This window comes from Ambystoma mexicanum, chromosome 5q (genome assembly GCF_040938575.1).
Source record: "Ambystoma mexicanum isolate Mex_15411 chromosome 5q, UKY_AmexF1_1, whole genome shotgun sequence".
Lineage (NCBI taxonomy): Eukaryota > Metazoa > Chordata > Amphibia > Caudata > Ambystomatidae > Ambystoma > Ambystoma mexicanum.
The window spans coordinates 93,590,928-93,616,205 of record NC_090933.1 but is presented as its reverse complement, the minus strand read 5'-3'; the positions used below and the strand labels follow the sequence as shown (position 1 = coordinate 93,616,205).

Here is a 25,278-nt window from a genome sequence, read left to right as displayed (position 1 = left end):
TCCGGCGGCCTGGAGCACAATTGCTTGCAAAGGAGTCCTCCTGGCTCCTTTAGTCATGTTGCTCCACCTGTCTATTCCCATCACCACTTTTCAGTCAGAGGGAGTAAGCACTGCCTCTTCATGCAAGTGTATCTACCACAGGATTAGGTTCTCGCAGCAGGATGTTGATCACCCGGCGTCACCCCAGAGCCAGCCGTGGGGCTGGTCACCGCTATACTAGTGTGGCCCCGGTTACCTACAGGGTGTCACCAACGCCACTCCACAGGTTTCAGGCCCCGACCAATCCTATTACTATTCACTACCATCTGTCAACTGATGTACAGGAGCAGGGTACAGGCCGCCACAGCTCCTGGATGCTACAAACAAATGCACTCATTGTGGCGCACTCCCAGATTGTTTCAGTTGCTGTATGCACCAAATCCTCCCCCCATACTGATGGCCTCAGATATATCATAGTTTCAAGTTCCAGTGTTGCTCTGAGGCTACTCAGTACTCCTCTGCACCATTTCTATCCTCTTAACTCGCCTATTAGGCACACCTCTTGGGCACTGTACTTCCGGGGTCTGGCTGTGCCCTGGCAGCAAAGAGGGGCTAGCGATACATCCCCCTTCCCCAGTGCTGGATGAGCCTTGTTGTGCCCTCCAACCCTTGGCCTACCTTACCAGACCTTACGGTACCCCAGTCTGACCTGTGGACTCTGCCAGCACCTCAAAGTACAGCTGTTCCTCAGCGCACCAGTCTGTCATCGAGGGCAGATGGGAGCCTCAGCCACCTTCCTCTGCAATATGTTGGTCTGCTGGCGCAGTGCGCTTTCCTGTTTCTCCCAATGTAATGAGGCTGTACCGTCTTTCAGCATGTCACAGCCAGCAAGATCAAATGGAATGTGGTCCTCCTGGGTCCATCACGGTCCAGCAGCTCCACTTCACTAACGTAGCAAGAGGCAGCAGGTAACCGGCAGCAGGATCGAGTGGAGGGTGATGTGTGGGCCCAGGGTCTCCAGCGTGGGCAGGTGCATTGCAGCCGCCCCTGCACTACTGTGGCTCCTCTGCAGCCGCAAGCAGTCTCTGGCGGTGTGCAGTCAAAATATCAATTTCTTATTTTTTTTTTTTCTTATTTTTTTTTCGAAAGACAAAAAAATCGAAAACACGGCGAAAGAAAAAAAGTCGAATATTTATTTTTTTATTTATTTCTTTTTGGCTCTCTCATGTAAAAAAAAAAGGTAAACACAAAAAAAAGGGGGGATTTGGGGGGGAACCCCCCTTTTCGTATAAAAAACGTAATAAAAAAGAAATGTGATTTTGTGACTTTTTTTTTGATATTTTGACTTTCGACCTTTGTTTTTGATTTTTTTTTTTTTTTTTTTTTTTTTATTACTATAAACAGTCTCCGGCTGCCGGTCTCAGCACACTGGAATACCAATGCAGTTTCCAGCAGCTGACCGCCCACTCCGATGCGGCGCTCCTCCGGTATTATGCTGCCTCATGCTGTCACCCAGAAACAACATTGTGCTGAGAGCACTCCGGCTGCAGACTGCAGGATCTCACAGCCCCTCCCCAACTCAGGCCACTGCAGCGCCAGGCTCAGTTAACGGAGGCTCGTTTATTCACGAAAGTGTCTGTTGGGGCCAGGTCTCACGTAGTATCGCCCGCCTCTTTGGTGGTCCAATTCTTCACTTCTGCTTCACTGAGCAGAACAATGTTTGGTCACTGGGTGCCTGAGGCTAGTTGCTGCTTCTGTGCACATGTGAAGTTCCAGAAACAGGCACGTAGAAGGATATGAGGATTGTGCTGGGGCCAGAGCTCGCCCTCGGGCCGCCTTTTCTTTTGCTGCTCAGCAGCACCCAGATCCTGGGTTTGAAGGTATTATGGCAGGCCAGAAGGAGGGCACAGACTCTCGGGTAGCATGGAGTACAATATTTTATTAAAGTAACACTCTAAGGCCTAACTTTTCCTATCGCTATGGGTGTCAGTTGTGAGTGTCCCAAAGAAATAAGTCTGCTGTCCAAAAACTATCCTTACTGACCCTACCACTTATGAAAAACTCCCTTCTCCTACATTCACATACATTTCACATGGATTGTGTCCTCCCACGTATTCCTTCTCTTTGATATTTCCAATATTTCAGCTTTGCTGCCTCTGAAAACTTTTTTCAGTAGGGGGCTTTGGCCTCAGTTCTGTTTTTCTGCGCTTTCAGCTTTGGATGCGTAACGCCTCGTTCCTGACAGGAATATTTGCAAAACTCTTCTTTGAATTTCTTCAAACTCTAATCTTATCTCAAGTTTCGATTCGAAATGGCCTAGTCTTCGGCGTTGTCCACTCCTCGATCCGGCTTCAAGAAGTGCCGTGACTGCAGTGCTAGGATGTCCTCCATGACAGACCCTCACAGGATCTGCCTGTGGTGCTTGTGGTCAAATCATCCATCTTCGGAGTGCGAGGGTTGCCTGTCTATGACGGCCAAAGCTTTGAGGGAGCGTAGAGGGAAGCTTGCAGCAGGCAAGCCCCAGAAGACCCCTTCTACTCCATCGAAATGAAAAACGTCTGACGAGTCGAGGACAACTTCTAGTCGTAAAAGATCCAAACGTTCTTGGTCACAAAGTGGTTCTCCCCATTCGTAGACTTCAAGGCATTGGCGTCATAGGTCTCCATCATCCTTGTTTAGTTCACCCGAAAGGGTCGTTTGCCCCACCAAATCCAGTTCACCGGCCCAGTGGGAGAAGTTTAGACTCTGAATGTTAAGGGTCTTTGAGAACACGGCCTTGCTCCTCTCAAACACCTAAAGGCGATGCTCCAGTCGAAAGACCTCGGAAGCATAAGAGCCGTGCGTCTTCGGACCCGGCCGCCAAAACTCCTCGAGTGCGATCCCATCGCTCGAGTCGAAGAAGTCTCAAAGACTACGACATCGACGTCGAAGGAGACCATTATGTCTGGACCAAAAAGTGTGTCATCTGGACCAAAAAGTGTGTCATCGCCATCTGCGCCGATTTCGGTGGAGAAGCAGACGCCTCGAGTGTCGACCTCCTCCACGCCAGAGGTGTCAAAATCATCGACGTTGACAATTTACACTTTTCCGGCTCCTGTATCAGCAAGCATGTCAACTTCAGTTGAAAAAATGTATAATCCTCTGCCACATTCAGACTTTTTCAATTCTCGTTCTTCAATTTATGAAGAGGCAGAGGAGTCTTCTGATGAGGAAAGGCCCTTTGGACTGCAATATGGGACACCATCAGTACCTTGAGGCACTCATGTTGGAGGACTCTCGCATGAAGAATGCATAAGAGTATCTTCATGAGGCTAGTGGGATTCACACATCTCCTGAGGTTGATTTTGGAAGAGCAGACCATGGGGACCACGCTGAGGTAACATACAGACGACTAATGTCAAGGGTCATGGAATATATGTGATGGTCGAGACCCACACCTGTTTCTGAACAGGATGATCTCGCAAACCTATTGGACAGAGGGCCACATGAGAATTCTAATGTCCCTTTTCACCAAGCCCTGCAAAGGACGGTGGCCTCTAATTGGGAGGCACCAGAGGTTATTCCAGCTGTAAACAAAAGTACAGAGTCTCCAGCTCTGATCCTTTTTACCTCTCAAAACATCCTACTCCAGAAAGCCTTGTAGTGCAGGCAGTTACTTCCACAGGCAGAGAAAATGCCTACCCCACCATACCTCAAGATAGAGTTGACAAAAGGTAGGACACCATGGGCAAGAAAGTTTTTTTCAGGCGGCAGTATGGATTTAAAGTCGGCCAATGCTACGTGCACCGTAGCAAGTTTCACTCACACCCTTTGGGTGTGCATTTCTGTGGCAGCTGACCATATCCCCGAGGGGGCGGAGGCAGACGGTTTCCTTAACATTGTCAAGAATGGGAAAGACGCAAAGTGCGAGTCCCTCCAGACTGGTCTCGACTCTGAGAGTATCAGCAGAGCTATGGCGGCTAGTACAGTGATAAGCATATTTGCTTGGTTGCGAGTCAGGATTTGCCCCAGATGTACAATCCAGGCTTCTCAACATGCCCGTTGATGGCAGGCATTTATTTGGAAACAAAGCTGATGAGAGTTTGGAGAAGCTGCAAACTTCCAAGGAGGCGGGCGGCGGCGGCAAAATCCCTTGGAGCTGCAATAAGACAAACTCCAAATCGCCCCACAGGTACGCCCTGTAGGGGTATGTCCTTTCGCCATTATGCCACATTTGGAAGGGGCAGAGGACAGCCAGCTCAAAGAGGACAGACGATTCCATCGTGGTGGACGGGGAAGAATTACTAAGACTGCAACAGCAGCGGCTGCCTTACCCAATGCCACTGCATCAGCCACTCCAAAACCTCTCTGCGGTCTTCGTTCACAAGACTACAGTAGGAAGCAGGTTATCACAGCATCTGACAGAATGGCAGGGTATTACTTAAGGTGTTTGGGCACTGGAAACAGTGGCCCAAGGTTACTACCTACCTTTCCTGCAAAAACCTGTCATCCACCGGGGAACAACTCTTTGAAGGTTTCCAGATCCGCTCCTTATGCAGGAGATTTTAACCCTGCTAGAGAATGGTGCTATAAAACCAGTACCTGTAGCAGAGAGGAACAAGGGTTGGTACTCCCCATATTTTCTAATTCCAAAGAAGGACGGAGGATTGAGACCCATCTTGGACTAGTTCAAGATGGTAACCCTTTCTCAGATCCTTCAGGCTCCCCAGCTTCAGGATTGGATGGCATCATTGGACCTCCAGGATGCTTACCTTCATGTGCCGATCCATCACAAGCACAGACAGTACCTGAGGTTCGCCGTTGGCGGTTGTCATTATCAGTTTCAGATTCTGCCATTTGGGCTGACCTCCGCCTGAGGGTTTTTACCAAGCTACTGTCGGTTGTACCAGCGAGTCTCGGGAGAGGGGGGGTTTCACGTCAACCCCTACCTGGACGATTGGCTGATCAGGGCCAGTTCTCCAGAACAGGCTTTGGAACATATCAACTCCACCTGTTACTCCCTTCACAGGCTGGGCTTCTCCCTCAACATCAAGAAGTCCCACATGATACCATCTCAAAGGCTCCAATTTATTTGAGCAGTCCTGGATGCATCCCTAGGAAAAGCCTCACCACCAGAGGTGAGGGCTCAAGACTTTATGCAGATGGTGACAAAATTCTAGAATGCCCAACATCTATTGCCCTTCCATTTTCTGAGGTTGCTCGGTCTCATGGCATCCTGCATTTTTCTGGTGCCAGAGGCTTGCCTGAGAATGAGATCTCTCCACTGGGCTCTCAGTACCCAGTGGTCACAGTTTTCAGGAAGAATGTCAGATCTCCTAAAAATCCCAAACAGAGTCTTGCTGGATCTTCAGTGGTGGGACTGTCAGGAGAACATCTTCAAATGAGAACCTGTTTGGCAACCATGGCCAGAGATAACAGTAGCGACGGGCGCCTCACTCCCTGGGTGAGGAGCCCATACCAACGATTTGACAATCAGCAGTGATTGGTCTCCATCGGAGTCCAAACTGCATATCAAACATTTAGAGTTGAGGGCAATCAGACTAGCGCTGAAGGCTTTTCTGCCCTCTGTACAGGGAAAGAATTTCCTGATAATGACAGAAAACACAGTGGCCATGTACTACCTCAACAAGAGGAGTTGTAGGGTCACTACCACTGTGCAGAGGGGCAATGCAGCTTTCCTTCTGGGCAATACAAGAAGGAATATTTGTCGGCAGTTTACCTAGCCGGAGAGAAAAACACGACGGCGGACGCTCTGGCAGAGCAGTCTCCCGTGAGGGGGGACCTGGTCAGGAAGTCCTTCAGGAGATCGTCATCCTTTGGGGAACCCCTCAAATGGATCTGTTTGCAACCATTGCCAACAGGAAGTGCGAACTGTACTGCTCAAAGGAATTTCCCCCAAGAGGAGCTCTAGGAGACATACAGGAGTGGAAATTCCCAGTTTTCTCCAGTCCCTGCGATTCCTCACGTAATCAGGAGGTTGAGAAGGTTCAAGAAATCCATGATCCCAATTACCCTGGACTGGGTCAGGAGGACTTGGTACCCAGACCTTCTGGACGTGTCCATCTGTCCTCCGATTCGTCTTCCACAAAGAGAGGACCTTCTCTCACGAGAGGAGGGTCGGATTCTCCATCCAGATATCAGGACTCTCAGCCATCACGCATGGTTTCTGAGAGGCTGAGATACAAGGATTGGGACCTCCTCCCGGACGACGTAATGGGTTTTAACTTTTGGCCAGAAGGCCAGCAACCAAATCTTTATACCGCTGCTGCTGGAATAAGTTCTGCTGCTGGTGTACAGATAAGAATGTTGACCCTTTTTCATGTAATACAACTATGGTGTTATCCTTTCTATTGCATCTAGCAAATCTGGGGCTCCAGATTGGTACCATCAAGGGATACCTAAAGATTCCTATAGTAGTACAGTTTTTAAAGGGACTAACTAATGTTTACCCTCCAATCCCATTTCAAGTCCCACTGTGGGAAGGTAAAGGTTTTATTGTAATTATAATGGGTTTAAAGGGGTAAAAAAAACCAGGTTTTGGGGAGGGAACCCCCCCACACCCCCTCATTAAAATAAAAATGAAAAAAAAATGCATTCAATGCTTTTTTTTCATTGCTTTTGTTTAGATGCTAAGGCATTCGATGTAATCACTATAAACCGAATTGTATGCATTTCTGCAAACCTACGGTGACTGTATATATGTTTGATAACTGAGTGTTGTGTGATATTACCTGCTTTATTAATTTTTATAAGTGGAAATTATTTTGTGCTTCACTGTGTGGACTCATTGTGGACCCCTGACCGCATTCACTCACTCCTAAGACTAAGCCTTGTTCACTCTCCAGGCTTACCTTGATTGGGTTTAGCTAACCTCTTATGGGTTCTCCTTTTTAATATAACTAGGGAGGCCTCCTGAAATCGGTCTACCAGGCCAGAATTTAGAAATATATCTTAACATGTATCAGTCCCCTCACTTAACAGTCCCCCTACTTAACTTCTTGTATACATTATACATTTTTATAACTATAAACATGCACTTAAAATTACATCTATATACACACACATAGCAAACAATGACATATACAACATATAATACATTATTTTATACAGGGGGGGCTGCAGTAGTTGGCCATTACCTTTTGGTGGTGCTATCCTAGTGCTTGAATGAGCAGGGTTTGCCCCTAATGAAATTGGTGGCCTGGTCTCCACCGTTTTTTTCCATTCACCATGTGGGCACCCGATCTCACTGCATGGTCCCAGCACCATTCAGTCTGTTTCTGGGTGGGGGAGCCTAATCTCCCCACCACAGCCCTCTGCCGCCCTACTATCTTCTGGTTGGCCCGCAAACCCTGGGTGAGCACCTCTGCACCTTCTTTTCTTAAGGTGGGTCCCCGTTTCCCTGGGTATGCCACCGTTATCCTGGCTGTGCCTTGCAGCACAGAGTCTGCCTGGCAGCCCGCCTGCTCTCCATTGCATCCATCCATCCAACCAATGCAAGGTGTGGGCCACACATTTGTTGGGGTTCTGGCTGGCTGGCCAGACCCCTCTTCTTCACCCAGCCCCCCGATGGCAAAGCAGCCTGAAGCTTCTCCACCTGTCCACACCTGGGCCACATCAGCGACTGTTCCGCCTCCTTCGACTACACCTCACAGGCAGCCCTTGCATACACAGCCTGGCAAGACTTACCTTCAGGGCTCTCCCCAGCTGGCTCTGGGGCAGGCCATCAGGGGCACTCCCAGGTCTCCCAGTTCGGGCTGCCCCCAACACACATCTGGACTGGGCGGCTCTTGATTCTTCACCCCGGCAGCACCCTGCAAGCTGCAAGCGTCTTTAACGATGCGCACATTTGGTCTAGCCCCTTGGTGGGCCATCATCTATTATGGCCTCGTGGGTGCCCGGGCTGTTCGGGTATGTAGCCCGGACCCACGGGAAGTACACTGGGGAGCCAGGCACATGCGGCCATGCCAGAAATGGCCTTAGGAGGCTGCTCAGGGCAGTGCACACTCCCCCGGGAGCTGTATTTTTTCTGCTTCTGCCTCTCTTCTTCAATCTTCTCTCTCTGCGATTTCCGTTCTGAAACCTTCTCCCTTGCCCATCCCACTCCTAGGCAGGGGAGTGCTGCTTTCTTTCTTTTTTTCTTTTCTTTTAATTTTTTTTATTTGCAAACACTTATCTCTGCATCTTATTTATAGGCTTCCCTTCAGGGACAAACATGTAGCCCCATCTAGCCTTGCCCTATTTGGCACTGGCTACACAACTGCTCGGACAACCACTTTTCCTTTGCAGTGAAATTTGCTGATCACTGGGGAAGTCCAGCTGAATATCATGCTCAGAAACAGACTTACTTGTTTTTAAAAATAAAATGAACAACTGTTGGTCATATCGTCGCTGTGTCAGCACACTATTCTTCAATAAGTGTAGAGATCTATTTAAATGAGAAACCTAGGTGGAAAGAAACCTGCTGAACTAAGGCCCTTTTGTGTACGTATCGGCCTGATGGGAAATCTGTCCTTCAGATTTGTTCATATGTCCTTTGATAAGCAGTGGTGATGGGAACTAGGAATGTGTGTAACCATGGGGTGTCTTATGTTAGCCAATCGCATGAGCACATTACCAATTCCCAATAACTTAATGTACAAAGTATGTTATTGAAATTATGGTAATGGTGCACTGTTGATTTCCCTGTTGACTAATTGTTATTTATCACTTATTTAGAATGTAAATTGCATGCTCCTTTAAAAGAAGCATTCTTCCTAAATTTCCCTTTACCACCTAAAATCATTATTCAGTCTTGGTGTTGTGTAGATGGTGGCTTATCCTCCGTTAATTCCTACTAACAGTAAGCATTGTGCTTGCTCTTCATTTGTCTAAAGCCATATCGATTAAGACAGCATTTGTAGTGAATTGGCCAGTGTTTGTTTTATGTTGCGGATTATAATTAAACATGTAATTTATGTTCACTAAACTGACTTGTTGCCTATAACGTAGCTTTTTTGTATTTTTACAATTCGTAGGATACAGTTGGGGAAGTCTGTCCATTACCTTCCAATACTATTTATCGATCAGCTAAGTAACAGAGTGAAGGATCTCATGGTAAGCAATTTTTCTTCTCTCTATTGTGTTATTTGGCTGGTGTTATAGGAAAATGGATTAATATTATTTATTAGAGTTTTGGAGAGTACAGACGTCATACTAGAGCCCTTTACATGAGTCGCCAGTGTGTGAGGAGACACTAGATAAATCTGGGACCATATAGTAGAGTAGCGTGGCATATAGCTTTTAAAATTATATACATTGATTAATTTTAAGAGATAATTGCATAATATTTGATGTTGATACATCAGTATACCAACAAAATAATGTCAATACTCATTCTCTTTTTCATCATGAATTTATTAAACTTTAAAATTCTCAAATTGAACACCAATCGCCACTCAGTAAGGAAATCTTTAGTTGACATTAAGGTCCAACATATTTGTAAAAGTTTCATTAGTCTTCATGCATCCATATATACTCCACTACACTAAAGTGACAGAAGCCTGCGTTTGCTTCACAATTTGGTGTACCGCTTGAGAGTATAAACTGGGGCCTTATATACATTTGGCCCATTTTAAGTGCGTGAATGTGTGGCTATGTCTTGTTCCCAGCAGAAGGTTACTCTGGCTAGCACATCTACTTAACCACCCCACAGCTTCCCGGTTTAGCCTTAACATATTTTTATCTATATGCTTCCTTGTATGCATTCAGTCCCTTCGGATTATAGTTTGTCTTGTGTATGTCCTGTCTTTGTGATTGAGATCCATCTTTTGCCCACTATCCACCACTATCGGCCTTCTACCTTTCCCAATAATTTACCATACTTGATTTGGGATTGCTCCACTGACTAAATTCCTTGTTAGTTTTTTTCTGCTATACACTGTGCACTAAATGAATATCAATACAATGAATATCAATGCAAATGCAACATAAAATCAAAATCTATAAAATGGGCGAGGGGCCAGGTCCTATTGAGAGGGCGTCCTCAAAGCCTTGAGAGTGGCAGTTCAGTGGTTTAATGAACGCTACATATGTCGCAGCACAGTATGCCACTTTCAAGTAGTTTAAGATTTCTGGTTGGTGGGTTCCCCTTGGTTCTGCAACAGCCCCCCTGCTTGACCTTGGTGGACAGTGGTGGGGCTTGCAAGGGGGTTAGTTGAAACGATAAGCTACTTGGTGTTGTGCCTGTAGGGGCGGCATGGGAAGGATCTCTACCTGGGTCCCCCCCTCCCCCTTATGCCACTTGCGGAAGTCAGGGGCTCATCACATTGGCACTGTAGTCACCTGGACCTTTACAGGAATCAAGCAGTGGTGGTCTGATAGTTGATGGTGCTTGTACGCTTGCCTCCCCTTGCAGAGGTGCACAAAAATCCTATTTATGGTGAGAAAAAACAGGACCTGTACTAGGTAGGTATATTCGCGAAGCAGCCAGCTTGTCATCGCACAAGTTCTCCCCTCTCATTGTCAGGGCGAGATCCGTTCCACGCAGAAGCAGCACAAACTCCTTCCTCCCATTGGTGGTCTTGGCGCCTGGATTAGAAAAACACAGGTCACCGCGATCCCCACGGGGAAAGAGGGTTAGGGTCCTTGGATGGGATGGGTAGGGGATTTTAGGTACACCGGGTTGAGGGTTAGGAAGCGGTTATGGATAGGCAGGGTTTTTTTTAGGGAAGGCATGCTCCTTGGCTCTGTTCCTGGCCTATAGCTGTGGGCAGGTGCTCCGAGTCTTTCTGCCCTTTCAGCAATAACTTCCACACTCGCATGTATTCATTGTCATACATGCGTTACCCCCTTTTGGTAGAACATGCATTCAGCTTTCATACATGCATTCCTTGCTTTGGCACAGAGGTGGATAGTGAATTGCAGATTAAACAAATGCACAAATAGTAATGGGTCTTTCTAAATCACATTTTCAGTTCACTGTGAATAGTTTGTGATGCGTGAAAATACTGGGCTGCAATGCGTACACCCAGCGAATGCCCCGCTGTACTCAAATTAGGCAGTTTCATGCATTAAACAGATAACTAGAAAGCACTTAGCTCTGGCTTCCACACGGGTCCTGTTTCTTGTAGTAACACGGGTTCAGAAGGCTACGAGCGCCGAAGCGTTTCTTTTTCCTGACAAAGGAAACAATTGGTGCGTGCTTCCACGTGCTGCAGTTGTCACCCAAACAACACCAGAGATACGCGGCATGCAATTATGAGTTAGTATTGTTGTAACGTTCCCCAATGAGCTTCCGATCACTTCCCAAAGTTAGTGTATTAGGCAAGTATCAGATACATGCTCCGGTAACATCCACAGCGTAAAACAAGTTCAGCACTTATCTTAAAAGGCGCGGGGCCAGGGAGATTGATTCCCGCGAGGGCGGGCCCCGTGTAAGGTTTTCGCCGGAGCTCTGTGAGATGCGTCCTGTCCGAAGGAATCTGGAGCGCGAACAAGCGTTCGCGAGTTGCGCATGCGTGGTAGCCGTCCCGCGCATGCGCATCATGTTGGGCATTGGCCTGGGCGTCGCCTGAGCCTTTTGCAGGCCCCGTGTGCCTGTTTTCTTTTGAGGAAGAGTATGGGCTGCTGGGGCTGTAGTCCTATGCCCAGAGGCTGCTGGGATATGCGGTCATGCTAGGTCTTTCTGAGAATGCCCAGCTGCCACACAAAGCACACCTACAACCTGGGCAGAGATGACATCTACTTAAAGGCTTTCCCTCCACAGTTCCAGCAACAGTATTACATTTACCTTTTGTTATGTCTGGCTTTATGACGCTCATACACTTAAGACCAGAGAGGGTAAGAACGTTCACCCTGAAGCCAGAACCAGGGTTTGAAAGCCAGATAAAGAACTGCCCAAGAGGTGCGGGTGAGGGGTGCAGGGAATTGCCAACCCCAAGTACCACATCAGAGCGAAAATCCACCACAGGGGCGGGGCAGACCAGCCAATCCCTAACCAAGCTACCGAAAGAGACTTTCCTTACACCAACCAGCTAGCGGCGGGAATGCAGGCCCACGGTTCTAGTAAATGCAGGGCATGTGGGAGAGGGGAAAGAGAGGAAGTTGACAAAGTTGCAGAGGAGCAGGAGGAAAGCTCCTAGAACCTGGAGAGGGCAGGAGACTGGAGGAGAGCCCCTGGAGCCTGAGGGGACACTAGCCCCTGGAGCTAGGGGGAACAGAAGACTGGAAGCTGCAGGGGAGAACCATTAGCTGGGGAAAGGCAGATCCTGGAGGTTGGGAATTAGTGCACCCAAAGGTCTTGGGGGGGGGGGGGGGAGACCCAGGGGGCCAGGGGATGTGGGGGATAGTGACCCAGAGGAGAAAGAACCCACAGGGTCATAAAAAAAGGCTATTGTAGATAGTTAAGAGGTGAAGGGGCAGTAAAACATTTCGAAGCAGACCGAGAAGGTGCTAGAGAAATCAGTAAAGTTAAGCAGGAGGTGGTAGAGGGAAGCATGGGGATGGAGTGAAATATTGTTGAAGGATAGGAGTAGGGAGACTTAAGCAGAGAGAAGGAGGAACAGTAGTAAGGAGGGGAATGGTTGTGGACCCTAATACACACTAGGTTACACTAGGCTTGCTAGAGGTAGTAGCTTGGGGGGAGATGTTCAGAAGGGGCAGAATAAGCTCTTACCAAACAAATCTAGAGAGTAAGGGTCCTGCAGGAATAAGACTTGGGGTGAGATGTAGAGGCCAAAGAGAAACGAACAGGTGGCCAGAGAGCCAGGAGGGAGAGGTAAGTTGGAAGAGGCTTGGTGATTCTCCTGTTAAGACCATAGGGTCTCCCCATGACTCGATGGCCGGCTTCATCATGAAACTGCCTGTCAACAGGCTGCCCACATGAGTGAAGACCTACGTGGAGGCTCCCTCCTTGTGAAAGCTGGAAGATTAGGGCATGCCCCCGTAAGCGCAATTTGTACTGGGAGATACATAGGAGACGAAGAGTGAGGTCCTTAAACCTGAGACTGTAATCATGCCCGCTATTATGGGCCATGAGTTATGGAGAACTGGAAGAACATATTTTCTGTGTTTGGACACTCGTTACCCTCTCCGAGACGCTTGTGTTACACTACTCAAATCCTAGACGATACCCAACCTCACACCTCCCTGTTTATTATTTAGCATAACTTGTAACATACTCTTTATAAATCTTTTGCTTCTATAAAATGTTTGTGTTAACCTTCATTGATCTCATCTGGTATTACCCAATTTGATTTTTTAATTGATCGAATGGTACATCTGGACAAATTCGGCCAGTACCAATTCGATCGATTAAATTGGGTAATACCAGATGAGGATCTTTGTGATTTGGTGGTGGCAGAATTGTTTGCTGCGGAATGGACCATAGTAAATTTAGCTGTGAAACCAATTGTGCGGCGGCCAAAATCTACAAATCTATGCCTCCTCTGCCCCCCAATACATCCCCATTAACTCCACTTAACTTCCTGTCCTCTATTTGACTGTTCCAAGACTTTGGATGCAAAGGAAAGGTTCTGGGTTCAAATATGTACGAGTTGCCAACTAAAGAACTCTGGTTTCAAACAAATTTCCATCAGGGCTCAAACAAAAGCATCTCGGTATTTTCCATTCTTCGTTGTTCATTCTCCGCTCTTCCTTCTTGGCTCCTCAGTATCTCGTTCTCCTCTTTTCAGAGATCTTTTCATCTGGGCCTCAGGTCCTCCGTCCGCTTGCATTGCAGGCCTGGTCAGGAGTGGGAAGTATAAATGACTTTTTACCAGAAGGCTAGCCAGCAGGACTGCTTTAAAAGCTGGGTCTGCTTCCCTTTTGCCACCTACCTGTCTTACGGTCCTTAGCGTGGCATTCATTTGTTCATCTTTTCCATATCTTAGGGAATTTCTCTTCCCCCACTTGATACATTTTTCTTTTTCTGACCGGAGACTGTAATGTAATCTTTATTAAAACTGATTTCTCCATTAACACAAATACAAACCTATTCATATACAAATGGTATCAAAGCATAAAACCTTCCTGATGAGAGAATACATACCACCAATCATTAAGATCTCCAAAATTATAATGTGGACAGGAGTCCGTAGTCCATATTCTAAGCCATTCATGTTACCCTAGACACAACATAATTCCTGATCATTTGAGTTGCTGAGACAGATCCTCACTTGCGTATTGAAACAGATTAAAAATCGAATGTGTTACAATTCATTATTAAAAACAGTGCTTCGAAGTTTAATCAAATATTCCACTTCATAAAATAGGGCTTTAGCCACTTCCTTCTTAAATCAATGTAACATTTACTGGATTTCAATCTCTACATTGCATTTATTGCTGAAACCCATTCCTTTGCTAGTTCTTTTAGCCATCATAGTACAGGAGCATATGTACAGAAAACATACTCCATGGCAATTTTAAGTGGGACCGTGGCTTCTCCCTCGACCTGCGGCAGCGGGCAATCTTGACTCCTTGGTGCAGAAACTCTGTGCTTACCTTCGGTGGTCCTGCGATCCTGGGACTCTGTGGAGAACTTACTGCACACTCGCCTCTTTGATCTGTTCACCTGCTTGCAGGCATGTAACATAAGAAACTGAGTGTGGGGATAACCTCGGGCCTGTGGCAGTGAATGGCACTGCTTGAGAATAGGTGCCTTACAGCTTGAAATTTCAAGTGTTTTATTTTACACTGCACTAGTTCTCAAGTTGAATAGTACAGCTCCCATCTGCCTCTCCTTTTACCTTTATGAGGAGACTCTCCTAAAGCATTGCAATTATGACATAGATGCGCGCGTAATTGGAATAAACCTGAACTTTACTTTTTCTCGCCCCTTGTTCTGATTCTTCCAAGAGTTAATTATTTCTAATCACAAGTTATTTGTGATCTTCTGCTGACTGGTTCAAGTTACATCACCTCAAAATGGCTCGGCCCTGTCAGAAATATTGCCACTTGCAGCATAAAAAGGGGAAGATAAATACCCATTCAGATGATGAGCAATCTGATACATTTTGTGTTTCCATGCTGGAGGACAAAGTACCTTCCCTAGAGGCATGTTTGCATTTCTGGAACAAATGACCAAACATTTTCACCTGATCAAGGGAGATGTGGCAGAGGTGAAACTGAGCAGAATCCAGAATTTCTCAGTTGGAAGATGACATGAACATCCGCAAACTGGTACCTCTTCACTAGCTTGGCCATCCTGTCAACCTTGAAGACTGCTTAACTGATCTAGCACCAAGAGAAAAGAAACAATATTGCATATCTTTGTGGTGCCGGAAGGATGTAAAGCCCAACAACCTAACGTTTTTGTACTGCATCTTTTATCTGAGGCTCTACAAATCGATTTCCAATATCACACTGAACTTGATGGGGAACACTGGGTGGCTGGACCAGGGCCAGATCCAAAGAAAGCACTGAGAGAGCTCCTATTGTGCACTTTTTAAGATTTTCAGTCAAAGAAATAGTCATGTCACTAGTGAGGAAAACAGTATGCAACAGCCATAAATTCAGATTCTTCCAAGAGATGACAAAAAAAGATCTAGAATAGAGGAAACCATATACAACTGTTGAAAAAGAATGTGTCAAAGGCAAGATCTGATCTTCCTGGAGCTTTGCATCAGTAGCCCTGAGGTTTTAGTGGAAGGGAGAAAACCATGTTGCTCTTCCCATTCCTGGCACCCCCCACCCATGCACAGGTTAATCATTCCATGCTTTGTTGGGCGATCATGTAGGCTCTCATTCAGACAAAGGTGATGAAGCTATGTTGCTTACACAGAAGAAGATTCCTAAAATGTTCTCCAAAGGCAAATTACCAGGGGAAACCACACCATAGCACCTAGTCAGAGGTGTACTGAAGCTTTGTGAGGCTCCTCCTTTTTAGTTTGGGCTATAAGCCGAAACTATTGCATTGGAGTACAGATGGGGAGAAATGGCATATGAGGACGGACACAAAGCTTGCAAGTGTTTGATTATTTGCCCACCCATTGACTGCCCATGGCCATGCTAACCCATATGACCGTATCCACCCAGTTCCTGCCCCTCCCACCCAAAAACCACCTCTTGGGAACTATATGAGCTCTCTTTAAGCAAGCCTTGCCATCAAACTGTGCACTTGAAATGCCTGCCAGTGTTTTTTTCAAAGCAGTCTTCGGAGAGTTAATTAATGGGAGCTGTGAACATGCCACTGGTGCATTAAAAATGTCTCAACCAGGTCTGCCTTCAGCCACTCGCTTTATAATCACTATGTGTCCTTTGCTGAAGTCCTTTTTAAAACCCAGCATTGGCAAAGCCAACAATTTTGGCTTGTGTAGAAGTAATAGGTATTTGCCAGGCACTGCTATTAGATGCTCAGGTATTTGCACCATTTTCTCACCTGCTACCATCAATGGCAGTGCCTGTCAAGTGCTGTTCCCATACCTACACAAAAGCCCAAATTGTTGCCATTGCCAATGCTTGTTTTCATTGGTGAGATTGTTTACCCTACACAAATGATAGCATGGATGACAATCCAACCCAAGTTATCACATGGAATGTGATCATCCGATTAAGCACACAAATGTGATCTCTTTTGAATAAGATCGTTTCTGATATTATCTGTTTCAAGTGACATATCTGGAAACTTGGGGAAGATGAAAAATGTGCCTACAAATAGCACAGGGCTTGTTTTTATAGTGCTGTAATCAAGAAGCTAAATGGTGTTGTGATTCTTATGCTCAAACATTTCCCTTGTACAATTATGGAAACCCTTGCAAGATGGATAGCAGTTCCCCTCTGCTTGGCCAGGCCACCTGGATAATTTCTGTCTAGGTCCTTTATGAAAAAAAATGTGTTTTGGTTATGCCTGCCACTGCCTGACTATTGGTGGGAACTGGAACAAGGTGATAGATTACAATCTAGCCAGATCAGGGACTCCTGGATATCTTGTAAGTCCCTGCAGATAATCCTTTAGTGACATGATTGACGACTCTGGCATTTCTGACTCCTACGACTTTTCCACCCCTCAGCAAGAGACTATACATTTCAGTCTCCAAGGCACTTTACCACCTCTAGGATTGACATGATTTGTATCTCTAAACTACACTCCTCGGATGAACTTGATGCAAAGATACCCTCTCGGAGCATCTGAGACCATGCACCAATCTCTACAAAGTTGAAAATTGTTGGTGTCACCAAACAATCACATTTATGGAGATGAAGCCATTGCTATGCACTTAAAAAGATGAAATTTCATGTTTGTTTATTTGTTTATTTATTTAGTATGGCGCGCAAAACCCAGAGGTAACGGGGCACAACAGAGAGCAGGAAGGTAGGATTACATAAAAACTTTCAGGATAAGGCACACATGAAAAAGAAGCATAGCATTACATTGCGAGGAATGTGCATATATACATATATACATATAGTTAATAAATTTCTTACATATTTACATGTTTAGTGCTGTGCATAGCGACAATTTGGTTGAACTTACATATTTAATGCTGAACAAAGGCATGGGCGGGTGAGATGGCAGGGTTAGTCATGGGGATCATTGGACCGCAACCAGGTGAGGGTGTTTCACCTGAAGCTGTAGTAGGATTGGTCTGTCCTAATGTTGAGTGGGAGGGCGTTCCAATGTTGGGCTGCCAGGACATGGAAGCTACTGCCGCCGGTTTTCTTTTGTCTGAAATTGGGTACCTGCAGGCAGCAAGAGTTAATCGATCTGGTGGGGCAGGTGGAGGTTTTTTTCTTTATTCTGGATGCGAGATAGGGGGGGGGCTGCGTTGTTTAAGCATTTGAAAGTGAGTGATGCCGTTTTGAGAGAGATGCAGTCAGTGATTTTGAGCCATTTGTGTTCTCTCCTTCTGTTGGAGATGTGTTCCTTGGAGGGTAGGTTAAGGGCTGTTCTGAGAGCGTTATTTTGTAGTGTCTGTAGTTTGTTGGTTATGTATTTGTTGGCTCCTAGGTACATGGCATTACAATAGTCAAGTCTGGATAGTATTAGGGCATTGGCAATGATGATGCAGCTAGTTTGGGTGAGGAAGGCTCTACTTGCCCTGATTAGCTTGCATGTGTAGGCGGTAGAGGATGCTAGTGAGTTGACTTGTTTTCTTAGTGACATGGTTGCATCAAGGTGAAAGCCTAGCGTTTTCACTGTTTTGGCCACTGTGATGGTGTTGCCATCAATGTTGAAGGCCTTGTAGTTGGAGCTGAGTTTTATTAGGTTAGTGTTGGATCCGAGGAGCAGGATTTCGGTTTTCTCATCATTCAGGCATAAGCCGTGTGTGGCCATCCATGCCCGAATGATGAGATATATTTTGTTTACCAAGGCCGTATCTGAGTCGAAGTTGCCCGAAAGGGGTATGAGGATCTGGGTGTCATCTGCATAGTTAGTATATGAGACACCCAGTCTGTCCAACTTGTCGAATAGGGGCTTAGTAAAGATGTTGTAGAGGGTGGGAGCGACACAGGAGCCCTGGGGTACCCCACAAGTTATTTTGATGGGGTCTGCAGAGGCTAGGGTAGAGAAGACCCTCATGGTTCGATTGTCCAAGAATGATTGTATCCTGGCTAAGGCCTCTTTCGAGAAGTGGGCAGCTGAGACCAGGTGTTCGCACAGAACTGCGTGATCCACCAGGTCGAACGCTGCCAACAGGTCGAGGAGGAGTAGCATGGCAGTGTTCCCTTTGTCATTAATCTCATTGATCTGGGTTTTGAGATCAATTAGGGCTGTCTCGGTACCGTGCTGCGGTCTGAAGCCCGATTGGCGGGTGCCTAATTGTTTGTGAGTTTCAAGATATTGCTGAATTTGTAGGTATGCTACTCTATTATCTTTAACAGGAACGGCACCGTGGTGATGGGCCTGTAATTGGTGGGAATAGCAGGGTCTAGGGTTTGCTTCTTGAGGAGAGGCAGGACCCAAGATTCTTTGAAGTTACTTGGTATGATGTTGGAGGAGAAGGATGCATTGATCAGCTTGGTTATAAAGGGGGCTAGGTCCCTGGCAGCATCCTTGATTTCTGGGGAGGGCAGTTGTCGCCTTTGCAGTTAGATGGTTTAAGTGAGGCTATAACTCTTTCTGTTTCTTGACGACTTCATGCACTTCATCGATTCCACCAAAATAAGCTGACAAACTCTTTGGGATGCAGCAAATACGATCATGAGGTCACATCATTAAATTGAGCTCCCATAACAAGAAACAGGATAGAAAATAAAACCAATGTTTGGTAAGGATTATCAAAGATTTCAAGCTGGTCTATTGAGATTGCCCAAATAGCCACACTTATGAAAACTAAGTCTAAGTATGACTTCAATGAGTTGTCTGCAGCTCTTTGTTTGCATAAGAAAGCAGGAGCCTCCTTCCACAAACACAGGAATAAATCTGGGATGCTCTTGGCCCATTTGATTTTCAAACAGTTGACAAGACCTATATCTTCTGTCGTCCCGCTGGATCCATTGTTACTACCCACAAAGAAATACCAGACACCTTTTGCAGATTATATTCAAAGCTATACCAGTCTGAATTCCCCCAAGAACGATGCATTGTATGACCAATTTGTTGGCTCGTTTGCTCTTCTGCTCAGGAAATCTGCCATCCTATTTCCGAAGAATTGGCCTTGCCTATTGTGGCTGCCAAAAATGGAAAGACCCCAGGCCCCGACGGTTTCACCTCAGAAATTTAGAAGACATTTACCACCTCTTTAGTACCGATCCTCACAAAAATATATAATGCTTTTCTAGATCATGTCTCTGCATCAGACTCCAGGGGAGCATCCACCATTGTTGTAATTCCCAAGCAAGCTGAAGATCTGCAGCTCTGTGGCAGATACTCCCCTATTTCATTACTGAATTTGGAGTTGAAAAATGGGATTTATAGCTTCCAGATCTGTAGATAACATGAGATGTATTACTCCTGTCATAGATGCCTCAGGGAAACACCTAGGTACATCAGTGTTGATCTCAATAGATGCTGAAAAAGCTTTTGGGAGGGTACAGTGTCCCTAACTAATCTGCTGTCTGCAAGAGTTTGTGTTCAGATGGTTCACGGCTTTGTATGAAACACCCTCTGCAACAGTGGGGGTGACCAATACCAAATCAAACTTTCAATTGGAGGAGGGGCATGAAGCGAGACTGTGCCCTCATGCCTCTACTCTGCCTCCTTGCGCTGGAAACAATGGCATACACGATTTGACAGCACGACTCCATTCAAAGAAATTTGCATGTTTGGGACAAAGAGCAAACATCTGCTCTACATGAACAATATTCTCCTTCTGCTGGCTGGTTGCACTAATATTGTGCAGTCTGTGGCAAGTAAGGCAACAAATTTTAGGACCATTTTGTTTTGTTAGATTAATTGGGAAGAGACTGACATTCTTTCGTTGGGGCTGACCACTCTGTTCCTGGATGGGTCTTTGCTTCCCCCAACTGCAACCTGCTGACACAATGACCTATCTGGGGGAAAAAGCTCCAGAAGTGTCTCTCGAGAGAATGTTTGGTATTAAATTAGAGGGAATTTGGTAGGCTGTAGAGAAAGACATGAGATTTTGAAGACCATTTCCAATCTCCTTGATGGGTGGCAATTTCACAATTTAAAATTGTTTTGCTCTCCCAGATTCCTTAGATCATTAGAATGCCACCTCTGCTGGTCCCAGCCATATACTTTAAGAAGACAAATAGGGTGCTCGTATTACCTTCTTTAGGGCCAATAACATGTGATCCTCTGTTAGGAGAAGAAAACTGAGGGGTGCCACCTCCCAAACATACAATTCTATTCCTGGGCTTCAAAGCTAGTGCAATTAACTAGGGCACTCCTCCAGGGAGCAGAGAAACCCCAGTGGGTACTTTTTGAACAGCATTTGTAATGTTATTCAAAATGTAGCATACACACATCACCACCATAGTTGTCGTACAGCACCTGACCTTGTCCAAGAGATGGCATATTGGGACCCAGCCTGGGTGCTGCCTGACCATGGACTGTGAATACGAAAGAAGGGATGGGGAAATGGAAGGTGATAGGAAAGTGAGATAGCCAGCAGACAAACAATTAAGTGGGGGAAAAGCACATGAGTGGAGGATGGATCATGGTTGTGGTAGCTGTGATGCATGTTTCTTAAATGTGATTAGTTATTGGTCAGCATGAAAGAACATTTCAGGAATGTGTAGCTTGGTTTAATAGCCAGGCTTAACAGTATTTAAACCATACAATGCTGGGTATGATTGGTGTGTAGTTGTGTGATGTGTTTTCAAGGTGCTCAAGCAGCCTTTGCACTTTTTTGACCAAATATTTTCTTGATCAAGGACATCCGCTAGGTGAAAACATTCAGTTTTATGGCATTCACTTAAACTATGATTTACACAGAAATGAAGGCATGTAACAGGCTATACCCTGAGAGTTGGCTGTTAACCGTCCTCTGCCGCAACGAATGTCTCAACAGTGTATTTCTGACTGATTTATCTCACGGCTATTGAACTGTGAGCAGTATATCATTGTTTTGTGCTATTGGCTCTTTTATTGATGAATCCCAGTATTCCTGAAATGCCTGTCTCCTACAGTTGGCGCACTGTACAACAGATCATCACAGAAACATATTCGATGTGGCAAAGAAGCATATAAACATACACGTTTTACATTGTATGCTTGATACTTGGAAGTGTGCTTCAAGAAGCATCCATGTGCAGAACCTCTTAATAAGGCAGACTAATTATTTAACAAATGTATCAAGAGTTGTGTTAAGATCGTTCGGGAAGCCAGCCCTAGTAAAATGCCCCGCAATGAGTAAAGTAGCCAACCTTTGCAATAAATCCTATGCTTCACAGGGGCTTCACCCTCCAACTGGGAACTGGCCTGTCTACTTAGGCCTTGAATTGATGGGCACCCACGTTGGCCCTTACTGAACTCATCCCTTGTGGCACTCTGCTGCTAGCAAACTCTGCAGTTCAGAGTGTTCATTGGGATTGAGTATTTCAGGCAGCCCCTCTTCCTCGTCTGGTTCAGGGGCTTGGCCAACTACCTCAACCTCAGTTGTACCTGAGTTGGGAGAATATTCCCTTTAGCTCTTCTGAGTTTCTGCTCTCCTTAAGCCTTGGGTTTCCCCTTTGGATTTGGCTGGGCCTTAGGCTTGGCTAAAACAGCTTTGGCCAGAGCCCTAGTGTGTGGAACAGGAAACAAAAATATGTTCCAGCCTGACCAAATTGAACATGCCTTCACAAGTGGTAACCTTATGGCCTTCTACCCAGCCACTCCAGTTTCTCAAAGAGTCGGTCATAAATGACACCCAACTATTACTCTTTCTTCTTGTATTCTCTAAATCTCTTAAGTATTGGGCAGGAGTCTTCACAAAGTTTGAGTAGAGCCTGTTTGTTTCTCAGAATCGTTTGTCATCCTTGGACATTTCCATAATGGCACTGTAGCCAGAAATGGGTAGTCTTGTCGAGCAACCAGGCAATCTTATCAGGCTCTACTACTTTTTTGTCCTTCAAAGGCATATTCAAAAGCAGTCAATTACATCAGTTTTCCCATCATACATACTCGGTAGATCCCTAGGAAAGGTTGGATGTGAAATCCTGGATCAAAACCACTTAAAGAATCTCTGGAGGAGCCTTGAGACCCTGGCAGACCCCGGCAGTCTGGCCCACTCCAGCTGGTGTTCTCAGGCTTTGTTTCTCTAACATGTCAGTCTCCAGTTTAGCCATATTAATTTCAAGCTCTTTCTCTCTGAGCTTTAGATTTCCTCTCTTGAGCTAGGCAAAGCTTCAGCTCCTGAAGTTGACATAGAAACTTGAAAATACCCCTCTTCTTTCTCCTGTATTTTCAATAGTAGCATTAACTACAAGCCCATTGCCACTGCTGGGACCTGCCCCAGCATCCACTGCATCCCCTACCCACAGGTAAAGAAGTAATCCAAGATTCTTGGTGATCTCAATGTTTGTTTGAGATCAGCCTTTACACTAGGAGATGGCAATCCTCTGTCTAGACATCATTTTAAATTAACTACCTTGAGAGCAGAAAGAGTAGTCATGTTAGTCCCAAATATGAGTTACTGCAAATCAACGAAGAACACACCAGTCACGAAACAAATTTATGACAAGAGTTTATTTCGCTTAAGCGGTCTCAGATTAGTCTTTCTGGCAGGCAATCATAAAGAAAATGAGCAATTTACAGGGTGGCCTGTTAGCCTCTTTATGCAGTTCAGAGCAGCACTGGTTGTAGCAATTACAAATAGTTTACGACCCGCGTAATGTTGGCATTGTCCATGGTAATGCATGCATCCTCGCTCTGCGTCATGTCTGTACAATTTACTGTTGGAGCAATAAGGTTCACACTGTTCACAGTGCAAGGAGACATTCCTGGCCTATCTTGATCTGTGTGTTTTCCTTGTACCAAAAGGGCCTCTCGCATTTCGGCTTGGTAGTCTAATTATCTTTCCTTTCCTAGAATGTGCATGGTACATCAGGTTTCCTAAACATTTGGTCACATAATTAGCTTCAGAAAGCGGGAGACAGGAAGACCCATACACAACCCTATATCTCAGTTCGTCAAGGCTTGAAGCTGGTAAATTCCATTAGCCAAGCATTCCTTTACATGAACCCGTTCACCAGCACTGCAGCCCTTGTGATCATTTGCTACTGGTGACATGACAACCCAGTTTGTGAGCAAAGAAACCAAAATGGAGTCTGAAGACCACAGTTCAATGTGTGCGCCTAGGCTAACTCAAAATGACACAAAATGGATGCATTTTCAGAGTCAGGGTAAATATTTCCATTAAGTAGCTAGAGTAGGTTACTGTTACAGAGCCCATTCCTTTTAAATCAATGTTCTTTGTAAACCGAATTGCAGTACTACACCAGTGATAAATACAGGGTACACAAGACCGTATCCTCAACTCCAAGCACTAACTTGTATAGATGGATTTCTAGAATATGGCCTGGTGACTGATTTTAGGAGGCCACCCTAGTTCAAATGAACACGGAACTCCGGGAGGTAGCCAAAACACAATTGAGATAAACGCGGAGAGCAGTCAAGGCTATTCTCAGGATAGTGTGAATGGGTCTCTCAATGAGTCCACGCAATATAATACACAGTTATTCAGTTTGAAAAGGTATGTGTAAAAAGACAATTATTTATTCTAAGCCTTCTACACACTCTGAAAAATGAAACTAGCATGTACAATACTCCATAATAAACCTATATACACAGGGCTTGTAATTGAGAGTGGATAAGCAGGACCTAAAAGCAGCTCCTTGGTATCCAACACTAACCAGTGACCAGGAGCTACCACTGATGAACTAGGAGCTGAATCTAACTTCCGTATAAGATGGAAACATATAATGTTCTTTATTACTTATGACACCTTATGCTTTAAATGTCATATAGGTGTGTTTGTTTGGCATACAGTGGCATTCGGGAGCTAAAGGTAGCTGGTGGTGTCAAGCTAACCAGGCTCTTTCTATGCTACAGGTAAGAGCTAAATAGTTTCCAGCTCCCGTCAATTTCAAAATCTGTATACATTCACTATAGGTTCATCGATGCATTCACATAACTTATTCAACACAGGAGGTAAGTAAAATAAAGCAGTGTATGATGGAACCAATCAGTAATTTCCCTAACTTAAGCAGCCCAATGCCTAAGAGGAATGGGGACTGGTGCTCAAAGATCACTGGAGCCACAATGCTTCTTACCAGATGGACTCTTTGGACTCTTTGCAGACAAGTTATAATTTACTTGTGTTGCTGAGGGAATTAAATACTCTTAAACCATTTTAATATCGTAAGTAAATAGTCTTGTATATTTCACGAGATACTGACCATGTTCGACAACCAAAAGGCAGTTAAATTGGAAGTTTGGGCAACAAAGGGACTTGTTTCCAATGTTGTCCTATGGTGGACAGGGATGGGAATCGATGCACTGTTTACTTGCCCCTGTGACTCCACTTTTCTCATGTGACTTGGTGGGCCTGCTGAGGGTCGTGGAGGTTGGATTTCCTGCCACTGGTTACAGTGAGGTGCCCAGGAACTGCGGGTGCAAGAATTTTTCCGGTCAGGTAGGAAGTTGCTGAACCCCTGTCGCTAAAGATATGCAAGATTCACTGAAGCAGGCCTCTTCGAGACACTTCACAGGACAGGGAAGGTAATTTCCTGCGACGGTCTCCACACACAAGGTAATGAAAGTCATCCTACAGTCGTGGTGACAGAGCTCCCTTAGGACAGGATCTCTCGATCTTGATGCTGAAATTCTGACTGAATGCGTCTTGTACCACAAGCTGGTGACTTCCAAATTTCCCGGTGCAACTGCCGAACGGTGTTGGTTCTGGTGAGGTAACCCACAAGAAAGCTGGTCAGTCC

At 45.6% G+C, this 25,278-nt stretch overlaps 1 protein-coding gene across 1 annotated transcript in view; it reads left to right on the top strand.

Moving 5' to 3' along the window:
* The window catches only part of CLPTM1L (CLPTM1 like), a 938,124-nt gene that overhangs the window by 215,452 nt on the left and 697,394 nt on the right, over window positions 1–25,278 (top strand). Inside the window, exon 5 of the mRNA XM_069620583.1 lies at window positions 8,994–9,072. Coding sequence (XP_069476684.1) covers window positions 8,994–9,072 — 79 coding nt within the window. The remainder of the gene's footprint in view (window positions 1–8,993; window positions 9,073–25,278) is intronic.